The sequence below is a fragment of the Lytechinus variegatus genome, chromosome 1, assembly GCF_018143015.1.
Source record: "Lytechinus variegatus isolate NC3 chromosome 1, Lvar_3.0, whole genome shotgun sequence".
NCBI lineage: Eukaryota > Metazoa > Echinodermata > Echinoidea > Temnopleuroida > Toxopneustidae > Lytechinus > Lytechinus variegatus.
The window spans coordinates 7236965-7259161 of record NC_054740.1 but is presented as its reverse complement, the minus strand read 5'-3'; the positions used below and the strand labels follow the sequence as shown (position 1 = coordinate 7259161).

The 22197-nt window shown below is 37.8% G+C and overlaps 1 protein-coding gene across 3 annotated transcripts in view; it reads left to right on the top strand.

The window, feature by feature from the left end:
* Positions 1-3898: 3898 nt before the first annotated feature.
* LOC121417287 (exocyst complex component 1-like) overlaps positions 3899-22197 on the top strand; it is a 36796-nt gene continuing 18497 nt past the window's right edge. For all 3 annotated transcript variants that reach the window (XM_041611128.1, XM_041611053.1, XM_041610970.1), the window contains exons 1-12: positions 3899-3951; positions 10818-10891; positions 11451-11623; positions 11961-12088; positions 12697-12792; positions 13640-13709; positions 14434-14621; positions 15560-15685; positions 19144-19378; positions 19737-19846; positions 20416-20565; positions 21093-21350. In XM_041611128.1, coding sequence (XP_041467062.1) covers positions 11500-11623; positions 11961-12088; positions 12697-12792; positions 13640-13709; positions 14434-14621; positions 15560-15685; positions 19144-19378; positions 19737-19846; positions 20416-20565; positions 21093-21350 — 1485 coding nt within the window. In that variant the 5' untranslated portion in view covers positions 3899-3951; positions 10818-10891; positions 11451-11499. The remainder of the gene's footprint in view (positions 3952-10817; positions 10892-11450; positions 11624-11960; positions 12089-12696; positions 12793-13639; positions 13710-14433; positions 14622-15559; positions 15686-19143; positions 19379-19736; positions 19847-20415; positions 20566-21092; positions 21351-22197) is intronic.

Here is a 22197-nt window from a genome sequence, read left to right as displayed (position 1 = left end):
TGTAAATCACATAAAATAATGAAAGTTCAGTTTCCGAGGTGAAATATGTTTTGTATATTGATCACATTGAACAAAATATGAAATCACCTAAAAGGCAATGCGAGCGCGAGCGAATCTTTTTTTATATTGACATGAAAGATTTTTTTTATTTTGCAAGTCTTCTTATTTTATTCACTCGTCTTCCTCCTCTCCTTTCGAGTCTCTCATTTTTCTCTTTTTCCCTTTTTTTTTGCTCCGCCAATGGGGGGGGGGAGCGACCCCCCTGGATCCGCCTATGCCGTATCGAGCTGACTGGTATTCCCCACTTCACTCTCTCCTCCTGCCTTATATAGCTCTCCGTCCACATCTATCAAATCCGGCATCCTCTCCACCGTCTCCATTATAACGTTATGTACTCCGTAATACCCCCGGGGTAATACCCTAGTCAAACTAGGAGGAATGAGCCGGAATGCCGTCGGAATGAAAATTCTTGGCATATTCCTGGATATTCGAAGTGCATTCTAAAAAATCTGACTGCATTCCAAATATTCGGGTCCATTCTTGTGTCCAGCCCCCGGCCCGAATGTTTTGCTCCATGCTCAAACCCCCGGGGGGGGGGGGGGCACTCGACCAAAAAAGTGATAGGGGTGTGCCGCGGGCGAGACAAAAAACGGGGGCCTTGGACATGTTGGAGCGGGCTTATTGTAAAAAGGAGGGTCCTCGGAACGGGCTTCGGAACTACAATTTTGTGAAAACAGGGGTCCTTGGAACGGATCGCCAGTGTGTGAGTACGTGCATATGTCTTATGGAACGGGCATGCGTGCATGATGCAGCTAGCGCGGCCTCCGCTGGTTGCGCTCGCACAGAAACGATGGTCGGACAGCGCTCGGCGGCCGCTTTTCACCAAATTTGCAGCAGATCAATGCGACCGGAACGCCTTAACGAAAAATATGCGAAGCTTTGGAGCGGATTTCTTTCTTCTTTTTTCTCGATAAGAACAAAATGCTATGCCTTGGAGCGGCTTTCTTTGTTTTTTTTTCTCAATAAGACAAAAATGCTATGCCTTGGAACGGATTTGGGTGTAAAAATGGGGGTCCCCTCCGCGGCACATACCCACTATGCATTATATACTGAGTTCCCCCCCCCCGGGCTCAAAACTTTCGAGGTGCATTCTAACTGGAAGGCGAACGGCATTCAAAGTGCAGCTAGTAGGCCTACAACAGCTCTCTGACTGCATTCCAAATATTCTGAAGACATTTCAACAACAATCGAAACATTCCGATCGCATTCATGGGAGAATCGAATCGCATATTAAGAGTACGGCTAGCTGTTAGTCTGCAGGGCAAACCCTTCACTCGAGTTAAGGGTCTGAATGCGCAGCCTACACATGCCTTGTGTACTGAAGGCCCTCTCAGCAAGCCAAGTATGTGCTAATCTTCCAATCAGGGTCTGCGCCTGCAGACTAGCTAGCTGTTGCTGCAACGTCAGTCAGGCACTGAGGAGCATTGAGGTCATCGAACGGCATTTTTACAAATTTAGATCAATTCGAAATTCTCTCCATGTGGCTCGAATTTCGAAAAATTTTCATTCTGGCTGGTTCTGCTTGATTCCTTCTGATTCCGAATAAATGTGACGGGGCTTTTGGAGCGAGTGAGTTCGATCATCTCTATATCTGTATATAGCTGTGAATGAAAATATCAGTTCAAGGTTCGCGCCTTTTTATATCGTCTTCTTATTTTTGTTGTTTCTTCCTGGTCTATTTGATTGAACTCACAGTATCAAGTGAAAGCATGTCTTTTTTCAACTATTCAAATGAAGTGTGGTGGTCTCGCATCTTGCAACATATCACGCAATCTCACGCCGTGTCTGATCCTTACTCATGCGTCCATTCACCTTTTTATCAGCACCAACTGTGAAGGTGAACCCGTCATCCTTTTATTGTAACCATCTTAGAAGATCGCCACCCGTCCGAAGACCTCTATCCCTCATCCCATTGTGACCGTCGTTCTTAGACGGTCGCCAGCTGGTCTCGTCGAAGAATCTATTGTATATCCCTCATCAGGCGCGTACGCAGGATTTTTGAAGGGGGGGGGGGGTTTCGAGCTGATTTTTTTTAAATCTCCCGCCCAGTCTCTAAAAAGTGATGAGCGGGGGGGGGAGGTGATGATTTTTTTTTTCTTTTTTTTTCAGCGCTGCAAATAAGACAATAACATTTAAGTGGGGATGGGGTATGTAACAGTGCGGTCATGACCCGCGAGCGAGCAGAAATGTTCTCGTTTTTGCGTTGAAAACATAACCTTTTTGTCAATAGTTTGTTGGTATCAAAGTCGATGCTACATGTCCTTCGGATCGTAGCACTCATGATATGGCCTTGATCAGAACACTAGAAACTTGAGAAATGTCATGAATAATTACGAGCGAGCCGAAATGTTTGCGTTTTTCCGTCAAAACATACAATTCTTCTCAATAGCTTGTTGGTAATGATTACATATTAGTTGATGATACATGTCCTTCTGCTCGTAAGTCTCATGATATGGCCTTGATCAAGAGACTAGAAACTTGAGAAATTTCATAAATGATTACGAGCGAGCGGAGTGAGCGAGCCGAAATTTTCGCGTTTTCCCGTCAAAACATACATTTCTTGTCAATAGTTTGTTAGTAAATCAAGTATTAGTCGATGCTACATGTCCTTCTATTCGTAACACTCATAATACGGCCTTGAACAGGAGACTAGATACTTATGGAATTTCATAAATTATTACGAGCGAGCGGAGCGAGCTAACCGACATTTTAGCGTTTTCCGTCATTTTGGTTTTCATATTGGTAAAACATATTTTGTAAGAGAACGTATGTCTTTGTCTTGGTTCACTTGTATTCATAAGTATACATCATGATAATCATGTATGGCCTTGTTAATGGCGATACCGTGATCATGTCGGTGATATGCGGAAATAAAAGATATAATAAAATGGAGCGAGCGAAGCGAGCGGAAATTTTTTCTGTGTTTTTCGTCGGAAACATGAGATTCTGTTCATTTTTATTGCTGTCATATACATTATTGGGTAGGGGAACTGTCCGTAACCAGACCAAGGAGTTATCAGGCGCTTGCCCGATAACTCCTTGACCAGACCGACCTCTGGGGAGACAAGCAAAAAAAAAAAAAAAAAAAAAAAAGGGGGGGGGGGTTGAACCCCTAACCCCCCCCCCTTGCGTACGCGCCTGTCCCTCATCCCATCGTGACTGTCGGCACCCGTCTTCGTCAACGCGACTTTCTTGTTTAGATCGCATCCCACTGTACCCGTCTGAACGGATTTGACGAACACTGCCTGTCCAAAACTCAATCTTATCCCCCTCCCCTGGAATCTCTATCGATCTGGCAGCCTAATCCATTATGTTTTTTAGAACAATCGGATCATATTATGATTCATATTTCTATTGTTTAGAACAATAGGGATTAGTTATGACGTTATTATATAGGCGAGCCAAAAAAAGGGATTTTCTAACTTCAAAAAGGGTATTTCATTTTGAAAAGGGCATTTTCCATTTTGACAAAAATATATTTTTTTTCCTATGGGGATTTTTTTTAAATTTTGATCATCATCATCATCACCATCACATATCATCCTCATATCATTTTCATCATCATCATCCCCATCATCATCATAATCGTCACCCATATCATCATTATCATAATCATCATCATCATCATTATCGTCATCATCGATCATCATCATCATCAATCATATTTCATCATCTATATCATCATCGTCATCATCATCATCATCATCCTCATTCATATTTCATAATCATCATCAATCATCATCATCATCATCATCATTCATTCTCATATCAGTACTCATATCCATATATCCAACGTGTACGCGCGCTCGGCGATCGGCCCAGCGCGCGCAGCGCAGCGGAAGTCAAAAGTTTGATAAGGTCGATCCTTCCTGCATCCAGATTCCAAGCCAGGTAAACAGTGAAATTAATCAGTATTCTTTGATAAATATAAGATGATTATAGGTGCCATGTGGAATGATATTTATTGGTGTGCTTGCAGGTAATGAGGATTTCGTGGAACAAATTTGCGCGCTGGTTTCTGTTGAACTGTTAATTTAGCCCGTGTTAAAAACAGCGAAGAGAGGTACCGGTACCGTATAACGCGGACCGGCCAGGGCCGGGGAAGTTACGGGCTCGGATGGCGCCGGGGCTGGCACTGGCTGGCTCCTGGCTGTGTAACTTTAGACAGGAATAACCGTCGTTTCGGGGGATTTATTTGACAATTTCTGACATTTTACTATAATCCCCATTCACCGACGGTAGTGTGTTCGTGCAAGCCTGCATGTGTAGGCCTTATCACTAAATCAGGTCACTCATTCAGGACGCAATGATGACTGAAATTTAGTTAAAATCCTGACTAGATCATGTAGATCTAGGCCTATACATCATCATTGACATCTTGACACTCTTCTTCCCTAGCCAGGAGGCTTCTAGAGAGTAAAATGATTAATCATTTACTAACGTAAGGTTACTCTCAACGAAGCCAGGTCTTCCTTTCTATTCATTTGCGTGTGTACCACTCATGATATAACCTTGTTCTCACTTTCAGTTATATTCCCATGTGTGGCAAAATAATGGTGGCAATGTTTGGCTTAATTTCTCTTTTTATATGGGACAAATGGTTGATTTTCTTCCACTGTCAGTTTTCATTACAGCTATTCATCATATTACTTGGCACTTATGCAAATTTAATTCTTTGAATTATTTTTTTTCTTAATTAAAATTAGAGATTGAAAAATGAAAAATTTCTTGCCATATTTCCACCAATAGAGGACGTACACAAAAATATGCCAATAATTCAAGTTTTTGAGCGTTCTGGTGAATACAAAAATTATTCCCAAGTTACTAATAAAAAATAAATTGCAACAGTATGGAAATTAGTAATTTTGGTGACAAAAGTGATAGGCCTATTTTAATGATTTTTCAAAGTGTGTGCTATGTACAGCATTGGCATACCATACATGTAGTCCTACCTGTAGATTCCCCACAGGCAGGATGGTTGCAGTGAACAAGTGGCATGTACCACCAAAAAACCTGAAACTTTCGCATCCCAAGATTTCTACTTTCTAAAAGATCTATTCTAGGCCTAGAAGCTAGATCTCTAGTCTAGGCCTAGCCCTAAATCATGTACCGTACATGGGATACAACTTCATTTCCAACATTTCTACGCTATGGATTTTATTTTTAAACAAGAATTCATAAAAAATTTGAGAAAATTAAAAATATCATCTTTTAGAAAGAAAGTAGGCCTAGAAATCTTGGGGCGAAAGTTTCAGGTTTTTTGGTGATACATGCAAATGAATAGGAAGGAAGACCTGGCTTCGTTGAGAGTAACCTTACGTTAGTAAATGATTTTTACTCTCTAGAAGCCTCCTGGCTACTCTTCCCTTAGTCTTAGATGCATAAGACACTGACCAAAACATCTTTTAAGACAAAAAGTTTATGAATTATATTGATTTTTACACTTTCCTACGCCTAATGCGCCACCTGGGCCACCGCTAATGTCGAGCCTTGTGTTTCAGTATCTAAAGATTTTTAAAATTTATGTTAAACTATATTTTGATGTTTGGAACCATTAATAAACATAATTATCATTCCAGAAAACCATTGTGGTTCTGTAAACTATGAAAATTTACTCTCCCAGGGGTACCCATCTCAACGTTCACATGTGATTTTTTAGTCCTGAAATGAATTAAATCCATAATTTCATTTTTCAGCAATACCATTCTCCAGTATTGGTCTAGTTCATAAACGTGGAAATAAGAGTGACCAAGTATCACTGAACATCTTGTGCGAGTTATAGTAGTTTTCAAAGTCACCACTGCTGCTATGTTGAATCGTGTGATGCAGGTGAGACGGCCAGAGGCATTCCACTTGTCATGGTTTAAGTATGCAGTACATATTTTGCCTCTGCTATTATTTTGATTAGATGTATTTCCAAATTTATCACAATAGTTGCAGTTTTATCATATTTTGGTGGGGGGGTTTAATTATGCTATTTTGTGACTAAGGCTACGTCTCGTCTGCTCTTTGTACCAATAGTATCGATATCAAGGGATTCTAGTTAGGAAGCATTTCGTGAAACGGGTTAGTAAGATTACTTTAGGATGCAACCCATCAGGTCCTGGTGACTTATTTGTATTCAAATTCTTTAACTTTTTGCTGACATCTATCCCTTGTACTGTGACTTCACTTAACGACGTACATGTAGGTAGGTCTTTTCGCAAAGGAACCTGTATATGAGGTATACTGTCTATGTCCTCTCTAGTGAATACTTTGGAGAAATAATCGTTAAGGACACTTGCTATTTATCTGATTCAGTAAGTTGTCCATTGCCCTTATGGAGCTTGTAATATGTCTTTTACTCTTTACCTTGCTGTTGGCATAACGCCAAAAAAGCTTTGGGATTATGGCCAATATTCTCAACTAGGTTGAGTTCAAAGCTCTTACTTGCTGCTCTTGTTTCTTTCCTTAATGAGGTTCCTCACTCGTTTATAGAGGCTGTTCTCATTACGCTTTCTTAAACTAGTTTACTGGTAACCGATTTTGGAAACCACTTTGGAAGATCGCTTTGCTAGCGTTCCCACTTGATCACACGAAAGTGGTTTTCAAAATCACGTCACGTAAAGCACTCTTGTTGCTATGGAAACGCTCTCAGTGGGGTGACACATTTCGCGTGAAATTTGAAACCGCAGCGTAGATATTCTACACATGTCGTGTGGAGTAGCGCGCTAAAAATGTGCGAAGATCGCTTCCCGAAGAACGGTTGTGTCCTCACGTTAAAACCAGTTTAACGAGGCAAAGCGATCTTGAAAACTACATCGCAAGGTGGTTTTCCAAACTGGTTTGGAAGATCACTTCCAAGACGGCTTTGACCGTTCTCACTACGCGTTAAACTAGTTTCCACTAAATTAGTTTCCAGTAAACTAGTTTTAGGAATGTAGTGAGAACAGCCTCATACTCTCTGTAATCGATTTCTCTCTCTTCTCTAGTCCTGTTCACATCTGAATAGCATTTCCAGTAGCATGACTTCTTCTTAGACAGCTTAAGTATAGCTTTTGTTACATAAATATTTTGTCTCTTATCTTTGTTACACTTGCGTACTGGTACATAATTTCCCACACCTTCTTTTATATTGTGAAGCAATGAGGTCCAAGCTTTCAAGAGTCTCATTCATGGACTTGTAGTGTCCTTTCTGGATGTTTGGGTGTCTTTCTCTTTCTGGCATTTTGTCTTTTTCCTGAAGTATTTCAAGCTTAGTCAATATACACACATGATTACTAAGTCCAAGTGGAGGTAACTATTCAATTGCAGATATTAGGTCATCAGCTGTAAATGCAAGATCCAGAACATTTGGATTTTGGCCATATCTATATCGTGTAGGCTCATATATATGCTGGTGTAGGAATGCTTCCTGGGTGGCTGTGAGAACTGAGAAACATGTACGATGCGTTATTGGAGGTCGAGTTCACATGTGATCTTTTTCAGTTGATGTCCAGAAAGTTGAAATCTCCCATTATCAAAAGATGCTTCTTTCCACTTTCACTGGCCAACTCCATGAATGTTAAGTAACTTATTATTTTCTATTATTTTCTATTTAGCTAGATGGGCCTCTATAAATACATCCGACCAAAGGTTCTTCTCTCCCTTTCAGCTTAGCAGAGTGCTAAACACTTTCGGTAAATTCAGAGTTGAATGAAACTTTGTGTACTTTGAGTTTTGTGCAAATGTATCTATTACAATATCCCTATGGCAGTTTTCCTTATCTATGTTTGAGTAGAGATCATATTCTTTGAATTTAAGTAATTAATTTGTCACTTTTAAGATGCCTGATTTTGATAGGAACTACTTCACATATCGTTACTATATCTGGGTTATGCTTTCCAATAGAAATTTGTAGCTCTTCACTTTTGTTCAATATGGAGTCTGCATTAGTATAGAGGACTGTTAATCTATTTTGTGATAAGTACTCCATATATATCTTTGCCCACAATTTTTGTTTTTGGTCCTCCATTCATGTCTCCAAGTCATTGGCTATGATGATTTCCATCCACTGCTCCAAAGACTCCATCTACTTCAATCTCACTTTCCATATCGCTGTCTTTATCATCATTTCTGTGGTGTGTCTGTTGGTGAGTTGGTTGTGGGGTAACTCTTTCCTGGAGATTTGATCCAATGTCTGTTCCCTGAAATTCTATTTTGCCTCTTTTAATACTTGCATTTCTAGACTGATTTCTCTTCCAACTAGTGACAATCTGGCCTTGATGTATCACCAAACCTTCCCCATTCATCTTGGTTTCCAATATTCCTTATGTTGTTGCCTTGTCATGTCTGGTGATATGTATCTTTCCACTTAGTAGTTTGTATAAGTTTCTTGATGGCTGAGAGGATTTCGTTTCTCATGTGTAGAGACTTCCACTCCTCACGCATACGCAACTTCGCGCTACTTTACTCTTTTGTTACTTTCAGCAAGAGCTCACATTAGTCACATTTACTCTTTTTGTTATTTTTGTCACCTTTTCACCTACTGAGTCCATGCTGACCTAGCCTAGCCAGCAGTAGAGTCACATGGCCAATATGGGAGACTCTCTCTCCAATAGTGCTGTTGTCGGGAACAAAAATCCATGTTGACATGTCGCTTAAAAATTAATCCCGACATCGACAATATCGACATGAAAAAGGGACCGTAATTTAGCCTAGGCTCCCTAACAAAAAAATCATTCGATCGTGATCGTGGAACATAACACTCTCAATCAAACGTATTCACCTTGACACGAGTGATATCCCCACACTAGATCTAGATCTACATGTATATAATACAGGCTCAGTTCGGGAAAACATATTTTCACTAAGCTAGAGTGAATTCACTTTCAAAATCACTGATTTAATCCACATCTTTTTCTGGAGAATCAAGTTTTGTACCACGATCCGGTCTCTAAAGCATTGTGCAGTAACACTCGGAGCCAATTTGAGAATCACTAATTACAATAGTGATCATTGCGTATTATACGCTGGTACACATGTGCTGCAAACGCAAGCTCCTCCAATTGACATTAAAAAATAATGAAAATCAACCGATAATTTCAGTATCACTTCCGCGGCGATCCGTGCAACGATCTCCAAACGAAGGAAGGGAAGTTTTCTGTGACTTCGTGATTTGAAATAAGCGCTCAATTGCGGCGGTCACAACTTTGACAAAAACGTTTATGTGAAAAGTAATGCATTGAGGAGCAACGTATTATCAAGCACGGTGAATAGCGATGGGTACATATGGATGGGTACGGTGAATGCTACTACGGCTACGCTACGCTCGCGATCGTCGAGGGGCAGCTCGATCGGGCAGGCCGGCCCACACTCAGGCACTGACGTATTTCTGCTGCCGCGCAGCTCGCAGGTATTCTTTTTTCATTTAATGTGCCGCTTTATAGCTGAATAAACCTTTTAATCGCGCCACTTACTGTGGATAAAAGCTTCCAACTTTTCAGCTAAGCTTTATACTCGTGACTTTAGGCTAGACCCCTTTTTATTTTATGTTTGCATGTCGATGTGGGTGCGTGCATGTCGACATGTCGGAAACATTGAAAATCCTTCGTATGTCGACATCAATGTCGATATGAGGCCTATCGACAACAGCACTACTCTCCAATAAGGGAGACAATCTCTCATATTGTAGACTTGCTGTGCTAAAGAACATAAGAAGCAACAACAACAAAAGAATGATTTTTTCTATTCAAAATTTTGTCCCACTGAGATCAGTAGCCCATTTGTTTTGTGTGTGGATGGCAACAAAAATCCTTATAAAAACAAAAGAAGATGATGAATTTTCTAAGTAGACAGTGAAAAGGGGTAATTTTTCATGAGGAATCTACTTAATCACATTTTTATTTGCCGCCAAGGTAATCCTTTTGCAGCAAATGTAAACAAAGGATATTAGTCTCCAAAACTGGAGACTGTCTCTGAAATTGGATACCCAAATTCTTTACAAAAGTTTCTGATATTGGAGATAATATCTGTTATGGGAGACATTCTGCCATATTGGCCGTGCGCCTCTACTGCTAGACCTAAGAAAAAATAAAAATCTAAAGTGAAAAATAATTTCCATGATTTCTGTGACTGTCGTCTGTTGTCGACTCCGGCTCCCTGGCCCTGGGGCTGGGCCACTTGAATATGATCAATATGGTATGTGCACCCATTTTCAATCTAAATTTCCATTCTAGCTAGAGCATCTAATAAAGCCATAGAATTTTTTTCTGTTCCGGAGACCCTGAAATTTGTGGTTCTTGATTTGTTCCAGCGTGCACCCATCATGAACTACTCAGCCCGTGTAGCAGCGGATGTGGTTTCTGAGAGATACGGTACTAGGCACACAATGATTAGTTCCAACTCCGGAGGATTAAGTACCAATTTCTCTTTGGCAGATATTTTTCTGATATCGTTCATGCATGCACGTAACGTTTAGATTACATCACTTGTTACGCACTCAGAACCTTGGTGTGTCAAGATCTACACACAGCAATGCTCAAATTCAGAGTTGGACATCATATTCAAACTTCAAAGATTAAGAGATCCCAACTGGCCAAAATAAACTGATGATTTTAGATCTAATTGTAAATGACTATATGTAGACATGAACATGATGACTACAGGTACATCTAATTCTAAGGTTACCGCCAATTTTTAGAAATGTTAGAGAAGTGGTTTATCATATGTTTAAGAATCACTATTAGAAAACAAATTCTTGTTTATGCAGGCAGTATGTTTTTCACCTCTCTCTCCAGGAGGCTGGGCTTGAATCGCAGTTAGAGGAATTTTATTTTGACTGGAACACTAAAGCATTCTCAACATCTGACAGGTGAATGAACTTTCCATAATTAGATTTGTGGTGTGGGGGAAAGCGAAATCCTTGTTAAAAAAAAAACAAGACTGATTTACATTTTCAGACTGGTACCCCTATCACTTCTTATCATGCAATATGAAAGTGGTATGGCCTATAGATACTAGAGCTATTTGTAAAAAGCATATGTGATTGTTTAAATTTCATTTGTTAATAAAAATGCAAGGATAAATGGAATATACTAATTATTTGAATTTCTTCAATTCTTCAAGTTTGTACTTCAAATCATAAAAAAAATGAGACAAGGTACAATATTGATTAAATTCTCTTAGTTTTAAGATAAGACTAAGATGATAAAATGTCTGTATGAACTTTTAAAAGAGAATTTTTTTATTATCCTTTTTATTTCACATGTTTTTGAAGCCAATCATGCACACCATCTGATATAATATGATGCATAGCCTTCTGAGTTAATTAAACAATTGTTTGAATGTTGATGGTAAATAATAATAAAAAGTATAGCCAATACTTTGCTATAAAAAACAATATATGATTGTGCTGTTTTGATAATTTGCAGATTGAAAATTAAAGTCCAAGGTGCTTGAGTACAGTTGGAGTTTGTCAATATGACTGCCATTCGTCACACTCTACAGCGTGATGTGTTCTTACCAAATGATGAACGTCTCATCGGGGTTGTTCATGTCTCTAAAGCTGGCAAGAAGAAGAAAGTTAGCTTCCTTTGTGCAACAGGTTTGTGTAAACACAGCACCATTGAGATAAATCATGTTCTATCACCAAAATCTCTTGATGTTTGTTTCATTTTGACTTTTTAATATGTCAGACATTACTATTCAAGTAGCAGCTCTTGTTAGTCTGACCACTGTTAAAGCACAATTTCTATACATGCCATAAATATGGTCCCTATAAGGCTCACATTCTGGAAAATACTAAGAATTTCTTAAATATAAGCAATTGTAAGTCTGTTATAACTTAGCAGCTTAAATTGTTTTTTTATTTTGGATCTCCAGTATTTGATTTTTTTAAAAAGATCATTTAACATGTGAACTCGTTCTGTTTGCTTTTATAGTGACTACAGATCAACCAGCACAGGTATTCCTCCATAAGGTGAAGAAGACAGATAAAGATGCTTTCAAGAAGAGACAGAGTTGGCCACTAGCTGAGCTGAAGATATGCGATGGCAAAGATTCAAAAACTGTGAGTGACTTAAAGAATTGATGCATGTATTTGTATGTTGATGTATAGATGCTCATAAGAAGAAAATGTCCTAGCTCTCAGCTACTTAATAAGAAATAGATAGTATCAAAGCCATCCTGGCTTTCATGGGCTATCATATGAACATACCAAATTCTCCCAAACTTATCTGTTTGTCTTGTGGTGCACCTGGTGTATAGGATCTATCAGTAAGATCTATATAAATTAAGGACAAGATATGTAGGAAATAATGTTGGGTATTCAATTTCAGTACATCATCCTCATGAATAATTATCAATGTTCTTAAGTCACTTTATTCAGCTGAGATTAACATGCAAAAAGGATGTTGAGAAGAACAGCAATGGTTAAAATTTTTTGGATGATCTTTTTTTTTACCCTTTCCCTTCAGACCCTGATGAGTTGGATTGAGGTAGTAGGTTTTCTAAATTGAAGACAGATTTATCAAGATTAAAATCTGTGAAAGGAAATTGAAAGTCTTTTCAATATTGTCATTTTAAAAATTGATGCTATCGTTAATTTTTTGTGCATTTCCCTTTGGATATTTTCATAATTTTGATATTTGAATTTGTGTTTCTTTTGATATATCATAGGATGTTCCTGATTTTGACCTCCATTTTGAGAAGGTTTATAGATGGATAGCAAGCAATGTAGCTGAGAAGAATGCTTTTATTTCATCACTTTGGAAGGTTTGTGTATTCTATCTTTACCCTATTGTAGTTTGAATTCCAAGTAATAAAACAGTCGTTGGGCGGTTTCAAAAGTCATCGCCACTCAAAATGGATAGCACTAGCAATCATTGTAAAGCATAGAGTCTCCTCTTTCAACAATTTGAAGAAAGGATGTCAGAAAGTCACTTGGCGGGCATTTTCTGACTTTAGAAAAAATAGTCCCATGTCTGAAAACTTCAATAATTTTTTTTAGATATGAAATGTAAATCATTTTATTAAATAAAGATGTTTTACAGGTTAGTGGCCAGACTAACTCTACACTCGTTGACGATCAGCTATGCATGGAGTCTTTAATTAATAGTGCTAGAGCTACGATAGGGAATCTGAGAATTCACATTTGTTTAAACAAAATTATAGAAATACAAGCATTATTTTATTGAAACAGAACTTTATTTCTTGATCATGTTCTTTGTCTGAGGTATGAAATTGCAGATATTGAACATTTTTAGACATGATTTTTTTTTATTTTATTCTGTTACCCTCCGCCAAAAGAAGTTTTCATATCATTTCTTCAAATTGTTTTTACTCACTCAAGCATGAATGGGGAATCATATTAAGTTGGGCCCTGTAACACAAAGCTTAGCAATGATCGTAGAACATTTTTCTATGATTGATTACTTGACTATAATGTACACTCTTTCATAGAAATCAAGCGTACAATCAATCGCTAACATTTGTGTTACTGGACCCAGATGAAAGAGGGGACTCAAAGCTCTACAATGATAGGTAATTTCTATATTTGTATTGTACTAAGTCTTGATAAATCATCGATACAAGTTTTGATGTTGTTGATATTGTTTTACAGTTGAGCCAGAGATACTTAAAGCAGCTGAAGAAACCAGATTTTATTAATGTCAAGCCAGCCCTCCTGGAAGGTATGTTTTTTATTTCACTTTACTTCATTCTACATTTCACTTTATCAATCTGTTTGATAACTCAAATGTAGATATTTTAGTTCAAATATGTGATCATTATCTAATGGTTGCAAATTGATTATTTGTTTACATTAATTGCCACTTTTCCCGTAAGCCGAACATTCTAATTTTGTGTCCCTGGCATTTTAGTTCCAATGTGTGATCTTTATCTAATGGGTGCGAATTAATTATTTGTTTACATTAATTGACCCTTTTTTTGGAAGCCAAACCTTTTAATTTTGTGTCCCTATCATTTTAGTTCCAATATGTGATCTTTATCTAATGGTTGCAAATTGATTATTAGTTTACATTAATTGCCAATTTTCCTGTAAGCCCAACATTTGAATTTTGTGTCCCTGGCAATTAATAGTTACTTTCTCCTGAGAGTCAAGATAAAAATCATCAGCTACCATTGTTAATGATTGCAAACTGAGTTCAAACAGGAATCGCTGGAGCTTTAAAAGACTAAGCAATCGTTCAGATATCGAGATAATTATGTACAATATGAAATTCATGTCTCATGAGCTAACCATTATGTCCTTAAAAGAATATTCCTGTTGGCATAATCTTTGTGTGGTGCAAGCTGATTGTGCTGGTGCTCGCACGTTATTCGCTCAATGGTCTTTCTCGTACATGTACATGGTGTCTGGCAAACCTTCATCATTTATTTTTGTTTTCTTGTCAGAATATTTATCATTGGAGCAAGCAAAGGTAGCTCAATCAGAGGATGAACTTAGCAATGAAGATTACCAAGCATTATCAGGAAGAGAAGAAACAGATTTAGAGAGGATGATGGCTGAATGTGAATTTGCTATTGGCAATGCGGAGGCTTTCATTGAACGCTTAGCCAATGACTTGTCTGTTCTTGATGGGGTAGGTATAAGTAGAAAGTCTAAACATCTAACACAGATGATGATTTCATTGATAACTGTAACATAACAAATTAATGATGACAAAAATAAGAAAGTAAAGAAAGCTTGTATGTTTTTAATTAGGTTTCATTGTCATTTGCATACTCACAATATGCTATTAAACAAACAGAAACACATTTATCATTGTTACATATCATTATTCGTATTCTTTTGATTTAATGCTTGTTGTACAACGCCGACTTAGCTTGTTGTACGCGATCAAATGGGAGACTGAATGTCACACATTCGTACCGTTGCACACAAGACGTACCATCCAAAATGTACCATTGCACTGCTTTAAGAGGTGACGTCACAATGCGATTTCATTGAATAAGGTGACAATGCGCGTACAGCCCGCTGGCTAAATGCGCAATGCTGTCCAAGATCATGTGCGCTTGTGGGATTTTGCTTTTCGCTTTCAATATTTTTGCTCACTTTTCATAGATTACTGCAGGGAAAAACTCTTGGTTTTTCATATTTTCGCTAGATTCCGAGGCGTTGTACAACACAAATAGCGAATATTCTTATTCGTGCAATGGAGCAAGATTTCGCATTCGGTGAAAGAAAGAAACGCTCTATTCAACTCGGCTAACGCCTCGTTGAATAGAGCATCTTTCTTTCACTTAATGCTAAATCTCGCACTCGTGCCTATTCGCTATTTGTATATTAATGCATTCTTCCATTACACCTCCAAACAAGTTTACTTTCAGTACATTTTAAGTCTTTGACAAAGCCTCATACAAATTATTACTAAATATCATAAACAATTTTCCATGAAAATCTATGGAACCTTCTTTATGTTTATGGGTAAATTATTGATTATGTATTTCAGTTCAAATTAACTTTCCCTTTGGTTTTAGTGACAGTATAAAGTGACCTGTGACCTTTTTCCTCCATCAGGCTAACATCCATTCTATCATAGAGTCTCAGCAGGAGGTTGCTAGACTTATGTTTCTTCTTGATGACAGTCTAAGAGAGGTCAATAAGGTGGAGTCTAGTCTTGATGAGTATGACAAGATGTTAGAGGTTAGTATATTCTCTTTATCAGGCATCAGGGAGATTGAGTTTTCTCATGAATATGGGTGATAATGCAATGTTAATTGGAGAAGATTCTGTGTCATGGGCTAGTCTATTAAATCTGAAATTCCTTATGTGTGTGTCATCCACAGAAAGATAGAACAAAAGAGCAAACATGTACAGAGGTTTAAGTAGGGCTTTGATTTTTTTCATTCATGTTTTCAATTTATCTCCAGTTTTGAAGGGGAACCCAGCCATGGTCATAAATGTTGTGTTGGAAAATTTGTAAGAAATCGGACAAGCGATAAGAGAGTTATGGCTGATTTGAAATTGAGATCCCGAAGACTATGTATTGTTAGTAGATTATGACAAGGGGCATGGACAACTTTCCGTAAGCCATAGGCCATGTACTTAATTATCAGGGATTTGTGGTTTTCTCCTATACCCATTCCTCTGGGGCAGTAATCTAAATATAACCCAAGTAGTATATTTTTTTATGTCATCATGAAAGAAAAATATAATTTGAAGTATAACTTTTGAAAATAATGACATTTTAGCCATTTTATGTATTGGAGTACATGGAAGAGTAGCCCTTGCCTTACATCAATATGACATCACATATGCGGCCAATTTGAAGTTTCCATGGGTATAGTGATTACCAATTTTTACGCCTTTTAAACATTCATATATTTCTTATTGTTTGTCCCATATTGTTTAAACTTTCACCTATCAACTTGTCTGATTTTTCTTTTTCTTCTCTAAAACAAGGTTTTATTTGGGTTGGATTCCCCTTTAATATATCGTGATAAAGCAATTTCTGTTCCTCATGTTTGTATGCCCCCTCCTGCTGTAGGTAGTTACTCAAGGTACTAGACAGGGCGTCCCAGAATAAACGAAACCGAGATTTAGCGATCATTTATCATAACTTAATCATAAATAGAATAGACAAATGACCTGCCAATTTAAAGCTTAGAATCTCCTCTTTCATCTGATATTACTTAGGTTATTTCTTATTCACGCATGAGCGAGCAAAAACAATTTGAAGAAAGGTTACCGAAAACTCATTTGGCGGGGGTTATCTGGGTTTCAAAAAGAAAACCACATTTCTGAAAAGTTCAATATCTGCTCTTTAATTTGGTACTAAAATTACAAAAAATGGTCAAGAAATAAAAAAGTTCTGTTCAATTGAAATAAGGCTTGCATTTCCATAATTTCATGAGATAAACGTGTTTTCACCGGTTTCCCACAGAAGCTTTCGATGGTGAACAAAAGATTTAATGCATGGCTGATCGTCAACAAAACAGAGTGTCGAGAGAGTTTGAAAGCCATCCTAGAGAACCTCTTCATTTTATGAAATTATTGAAATTCAAGCCTTATTTCAAATGACCAGAACTTTGTTATTTCGTGACCATTTTCTGTAATTTAGGTATCAAATTAAAGAGGAGATATTGAACTTTTCAAAAATGTGGGTTTCTTTTTGAAACGCAGATACCCCCCGCCAAATGAGATTTTGATATCCTTTCTTCAAATTGCATTTGCTCACTCATGCGTGAATGAGAAATAATCTAAGTAATATCAGATGAAAGAGGAGATTCTAAGCTTTAAATTGGTAGGTCATTTGTCTATATTATTTATGATTAAGTAATGATAAATGATCGCTAAATCTCGGTTTCGTTTTTTCTGGGACGCACTATATAGTCAGGTCGTCCATATGCAGAGATGCCAACCCTCCCGATTTCATCGGGAGGCTCCCGAAAATTCATCCCAACTCCCGCCTTTACGATTACCATCCTTATCCTCCCGAAATTACAATTTTTTTGCATTAATTGATCAAATTGGATTGGAAGGACATGTATCGTCTGCTAACTTTAGCATGTAGTAACTCCATTACGTTCGCTGCTACTTAATTCTGTGTGAAAGGTAGACAAATGAGGAGCAGCGAAAAGCTGGTGCATGTGATATGCCCAACGGAAATCCACTGTGCACCAGGCCGGTAGGCCCGGCTAGCTTCGCGAGGCGTGTGCGCTCACGGCCACTGGATTTGTCAAGTCGTGCGGTGGAATAACGGTGTGTGATTTGATGGGTTGATATTGACACAAAATGGCGGAAAATCAACAAAAGAAGACCAAGAAATGTTCTCAGAAGTATAAGACTGAATAAAGTCTCCAGTACCTGTGTGTTCGGAAGTCAGAAAGAGGAATTTACCATGCATTTTGCGCAATTTGCAGCTTGGACATTTCAGTTTAGCAGGGAGGTCGTGATGATAATTCCGAAGCACAAACGTTCGGGAGCAAACGGCATAGGCCTACGGACATTGCGAAGACAAGATCTTCGAGCTCTAGCTCCACTAGTACCCTGTTGTCTTTATTTTCACCAAGCAAGGGACCAGCGCTGAGCTTTTCTTTACTGGATTTATAGTGGAACACAACCTGCCTATAGCCGATAGTGATAATTCCTCATTATTGTTGTTGAACAGGTACTTCATTTGTCCCCTCATTTTTTTTTTACATGTGAAAATGCATTTTTGACATGTTTGATATTTTTTATGTTAAAAAAGTGGGAATAATGTTTATTTCAAAACATGTGAAATGCCCCAAAATAAGGGTCAGATTGCACCAGAGAGCATCTAGAAACCCAGAGCTTCCAGGGCCCTAAGGCGGGCCCTGGACCCCAGCCGCAAGGGTCGAGCGCTCTGCGCTCGAGATGTGCGCTATGCGCACATAATTTGGTGGCGGTTGCAAATCCTCCCTAATTCTGATTTCCAAAAGTTGGCATCTCTGCATATGTGATATAATGTGGAGCGTTGTGGCCCAGTGGATTAGTCTTCTGACTTTGAAACAGAGGGTCGGGAGTTCGAATCCCAGCCATGGCGTAATTTCTTTCAGTAAGAAATTTATCCACACTGTGATGCACTAAACCCAGGTGAAGTGAATGGTTACCAAGTAGGAAGAAACTCTTTAAATGCTTTGAGCATCTAGGCAGCCCAGCTAAAGCCGGGGTAATAATAATAGCAGGGCCCGCTGGGAGAACAGTTTTCATAACTGAAGTGGCTTCCCTGGGTAAATATACCTATATTATTATATAAGGCTCTTTTGACAAAAACATTTGCAGCACTGGCATAGAGATAGTGGGCTTGTGTAGCAGTCCCCCCCCCCCCCTTCCAGGTTCATGCCTGAGGGGAAAAACAGAAGAAAAACAAATGAAAGGAAATGAAAAGGAAAATAGTAAAACATGAGAATATTCTCTGGATATTAGGTCAACATCTCATTTGTAACAAGCCACTTAATGGAAAATGTAATATTTTTCACATTTTGAGGTTTGGAAATGCACTCCCATGATAAGGTAATTTGTGGTATTCCATTTAGCCCAAGAAAGAGTCATCAGTCATGCATAAGCTCATGCTTATAAACATCTTTCTGTAACGGCCTCTTGTTTAATACATTAAAAAAAAATTTTCCCGTCTCCAGGGTGTGCGGGTCCACATGGAGATCATGGAGCAGAAGGATTCTATGATCCAGATCCAGAGTCAGAATCATGGTCAGCTCCTGACAGCTGTTGAGACAATCATGCAGAAGCTGGACATGCCTCACCAGCAGCAGTTAGCCCTACTAGACAGGGATCTAGGATCACCCAAAGGCATCATGGACTGTACTGCTGCAGCTCAGGTTCTGCAGGAGAAGATGGATGCAGAGCTCTTACCAGGTGTGTGTGAACTAGAAACTGTTCAACTGGACATGGATTAACTGAATTGATTGAGTATTCATTAATATAGGTCTGTGGAAACGGAAAATTCTATTTAGTAAATAAGTGCATGTAGCTATTTTCCTGTTGATATGTTTTCTTGAATTCAAATCGTGTTACAAGTACTTTTCTGAGTAATTGAGGATCTTTATGCCAGCTATTTGAGCAGATCTTGATAATGTTATGTCATTTTACGGTATTCGCGACCAAAACAGTATTTAACTTCGATTAATGATTTCTCAAATCCTTGCTAGTAGAAAGATTATTATTAATATTTTTTATTCTTAGAAAATATTTTTCCCTTTATTTTTGACTGCAGGTCTTGGCAAGATGAGGGCAGTGGTAGAACAAAGAGAACTCTTAACTAATCTACAAGAGAAATTTGCACAAAGACTTGCCATACATCTCAATAACATCTTTATACAACAGGTAAGAATACATTTTAAATATTGATATCTTTAAGTGAGAAGTTAACTTATGTTTCGATTAAGCATAAAATCATGAATGCTGAAATTTGCAATTATTGTTTCATGACTCAAGGACCTCATTGCATGAAAAATAATTTTATGGTAATGTACTATTGGATTGCAAAGATACCATAATAGTAATTCATATGCATCAGTGCCCAACATCTTGGAAATCTACTAGTTTGTGTGAAATGAACTGCAGATGTAAAATCTTGTATGTCATTTCCTTTTATACAGACCTATCAATATGCATCAGAAAATAATTTATTTAAAAATGTATACATACAGTGTATTTCATTTGTTTCATTCTATATTTGTCAAGATATTCCATGCATAAAAGTAAATATTTTTTAATCTAATATAGAATTTTGAAGACCTTTTTACTATACTCTGTACCAGTTGAAATGAATTAAGCTCCAGGCCTCATTCATTTTTTAAAAATCTATCATATTTAATTTACTATTCAACTTAATGAATAATTGATATAAGATTTACTAGAACTATACTATATATATTTTTTTCTGATTACAGGGTGCAGACATGAGTGAGATGATGCTTACATTAGGTAATAGACTGACCCTTCCTAAGCATTTTACTTTCCATCGAGATCTCATTCCTTATGCTGAACTCATGCAGTGGCTTAGAAAGGCAGATCGCACAAGCTTTCAGCAACTAGGGAAAGTAAGTTGAAGTAATGAAATATTAAAGATTGAATGGTTTATTTTAAAATAATGAAAGTAGCTACAAGTTTACTATATACATTGATGCTATAAAGTTAGTGAACCACTCCACAAAATGCACTCTGTCATGCTTAGTGCTAAATGTAGACAACAACAACACTGCAATGTTGGGCTAACCTAGAAAAAACAAATTGTCACCCGACTTCACAATTAAATATCTAAAACATGGCAGAACTTGAACTCTTTTAAATATGTTCATTTTCTGCTGGGGTTCTCTAACTTTATAGCACCACTGTATGTACATACATGTAAACTTATGAAAATATTCAATTATATATGTGAGCAATTAATACTCCAAAATAGTTATATAAATTATTAAATGTTGGATGGAATATATTTGCCCAACATAGGAAGGGGACAGGTTCGCCAAGTAATGGAGAAGGTCTATGAGAGAAAGCTTCTGAAAAAAATAAACACTTAGATTTTGAACTATTTTTGTTCTCCATCTCACTATTTTGTCTTTGTTAGATCTACACAGACAACCTGAAGAAGGTCTATGAGAGGGAGTTAAAGGACTTCTTTGAGAGAGCTAGACAAGCTGTCATGATGAAAGGAAAGACAACAGATATCAAGAAGTTTGGTCTGAAGGGAGATAAAGGCAGTGCAACCCCAGAACCATCCAGGAGTGGGACCAGGACCAAGGCCAGTACCCCATCACTCCAGGAGTTCTCGGCCAACCTGAAAGCAGCGGAGACAGACCTCAATGAGAAACAGAAATTTGACATGGTGAGTTTTGGTTTTAGGATTTTGTCTTCCTGTTTGTATTGTTCTTTGGAATGGGAAATGATATTATTAATAAAAATAGTTTAAATGCAAGGAGAAAAAAGAAGGATATAAATAATGATTGAGGAGGTGAGGAAGGAAGATAAGAGGAGGATGTAGAGAAGAAATTGGAGGAATATTAAGCTAGAAAAAAAAGGGGAGGAGGATTAGAAAAAGTAGGAGGAATAGTGAAAAGAAGTGGGACAAGGGTTAGGAGAAGGAGAAGAAGAGGAAGAAAACAAAAAAGAAAGAAAGAAAAGAAAAAAGATTGAAAGAAATGGGGAGGAGGAAGAAGAACATTAAGCGAAAAAAGGAATAAGAAGGAGAAGAAAGAAGAGGAGGAAGAATGAAAGAAAGAAAGGAAGGAAGGAAGGAAGAAAGAAAGAAAGAGAGAGAGAGAGAAAGAAAGAAAGAAAGAAAGAAAGAAGGAAGGAAGGAAGGAAGGAAAAAAGATTGAAAGAAATGGGGAGGAGGAAGAAGAACATTAAGCAAAAAAAAGGGAATAAGAAGAAGAAGAAAGAAGAGGAGGAGGAAGAAAGAAAGAAAGGAAGGAAGGAAGAAAGAAAGAAAGAAAGAGAGAGAGAAAGAAAGAAAGAAAGAAAGAAAGAAAGAAAAAAGGAAGGAAGGAAGGAAAAAAGATTGAAAGAAATGGGGAGGAGGAAGAAGAACATTAAGCAAAAAAAGGGAATAAGAAGAAGAAGAAAGAAGAGGAGGAGGAAGAAAGAATGAAAGGAAGGAAGGAAGGAAGGAAAGAAAGAAGGAAGGAGAAGAGAAGAGGGTGGAAGGGGGAAAAAAGAACAATAAGAAAAAT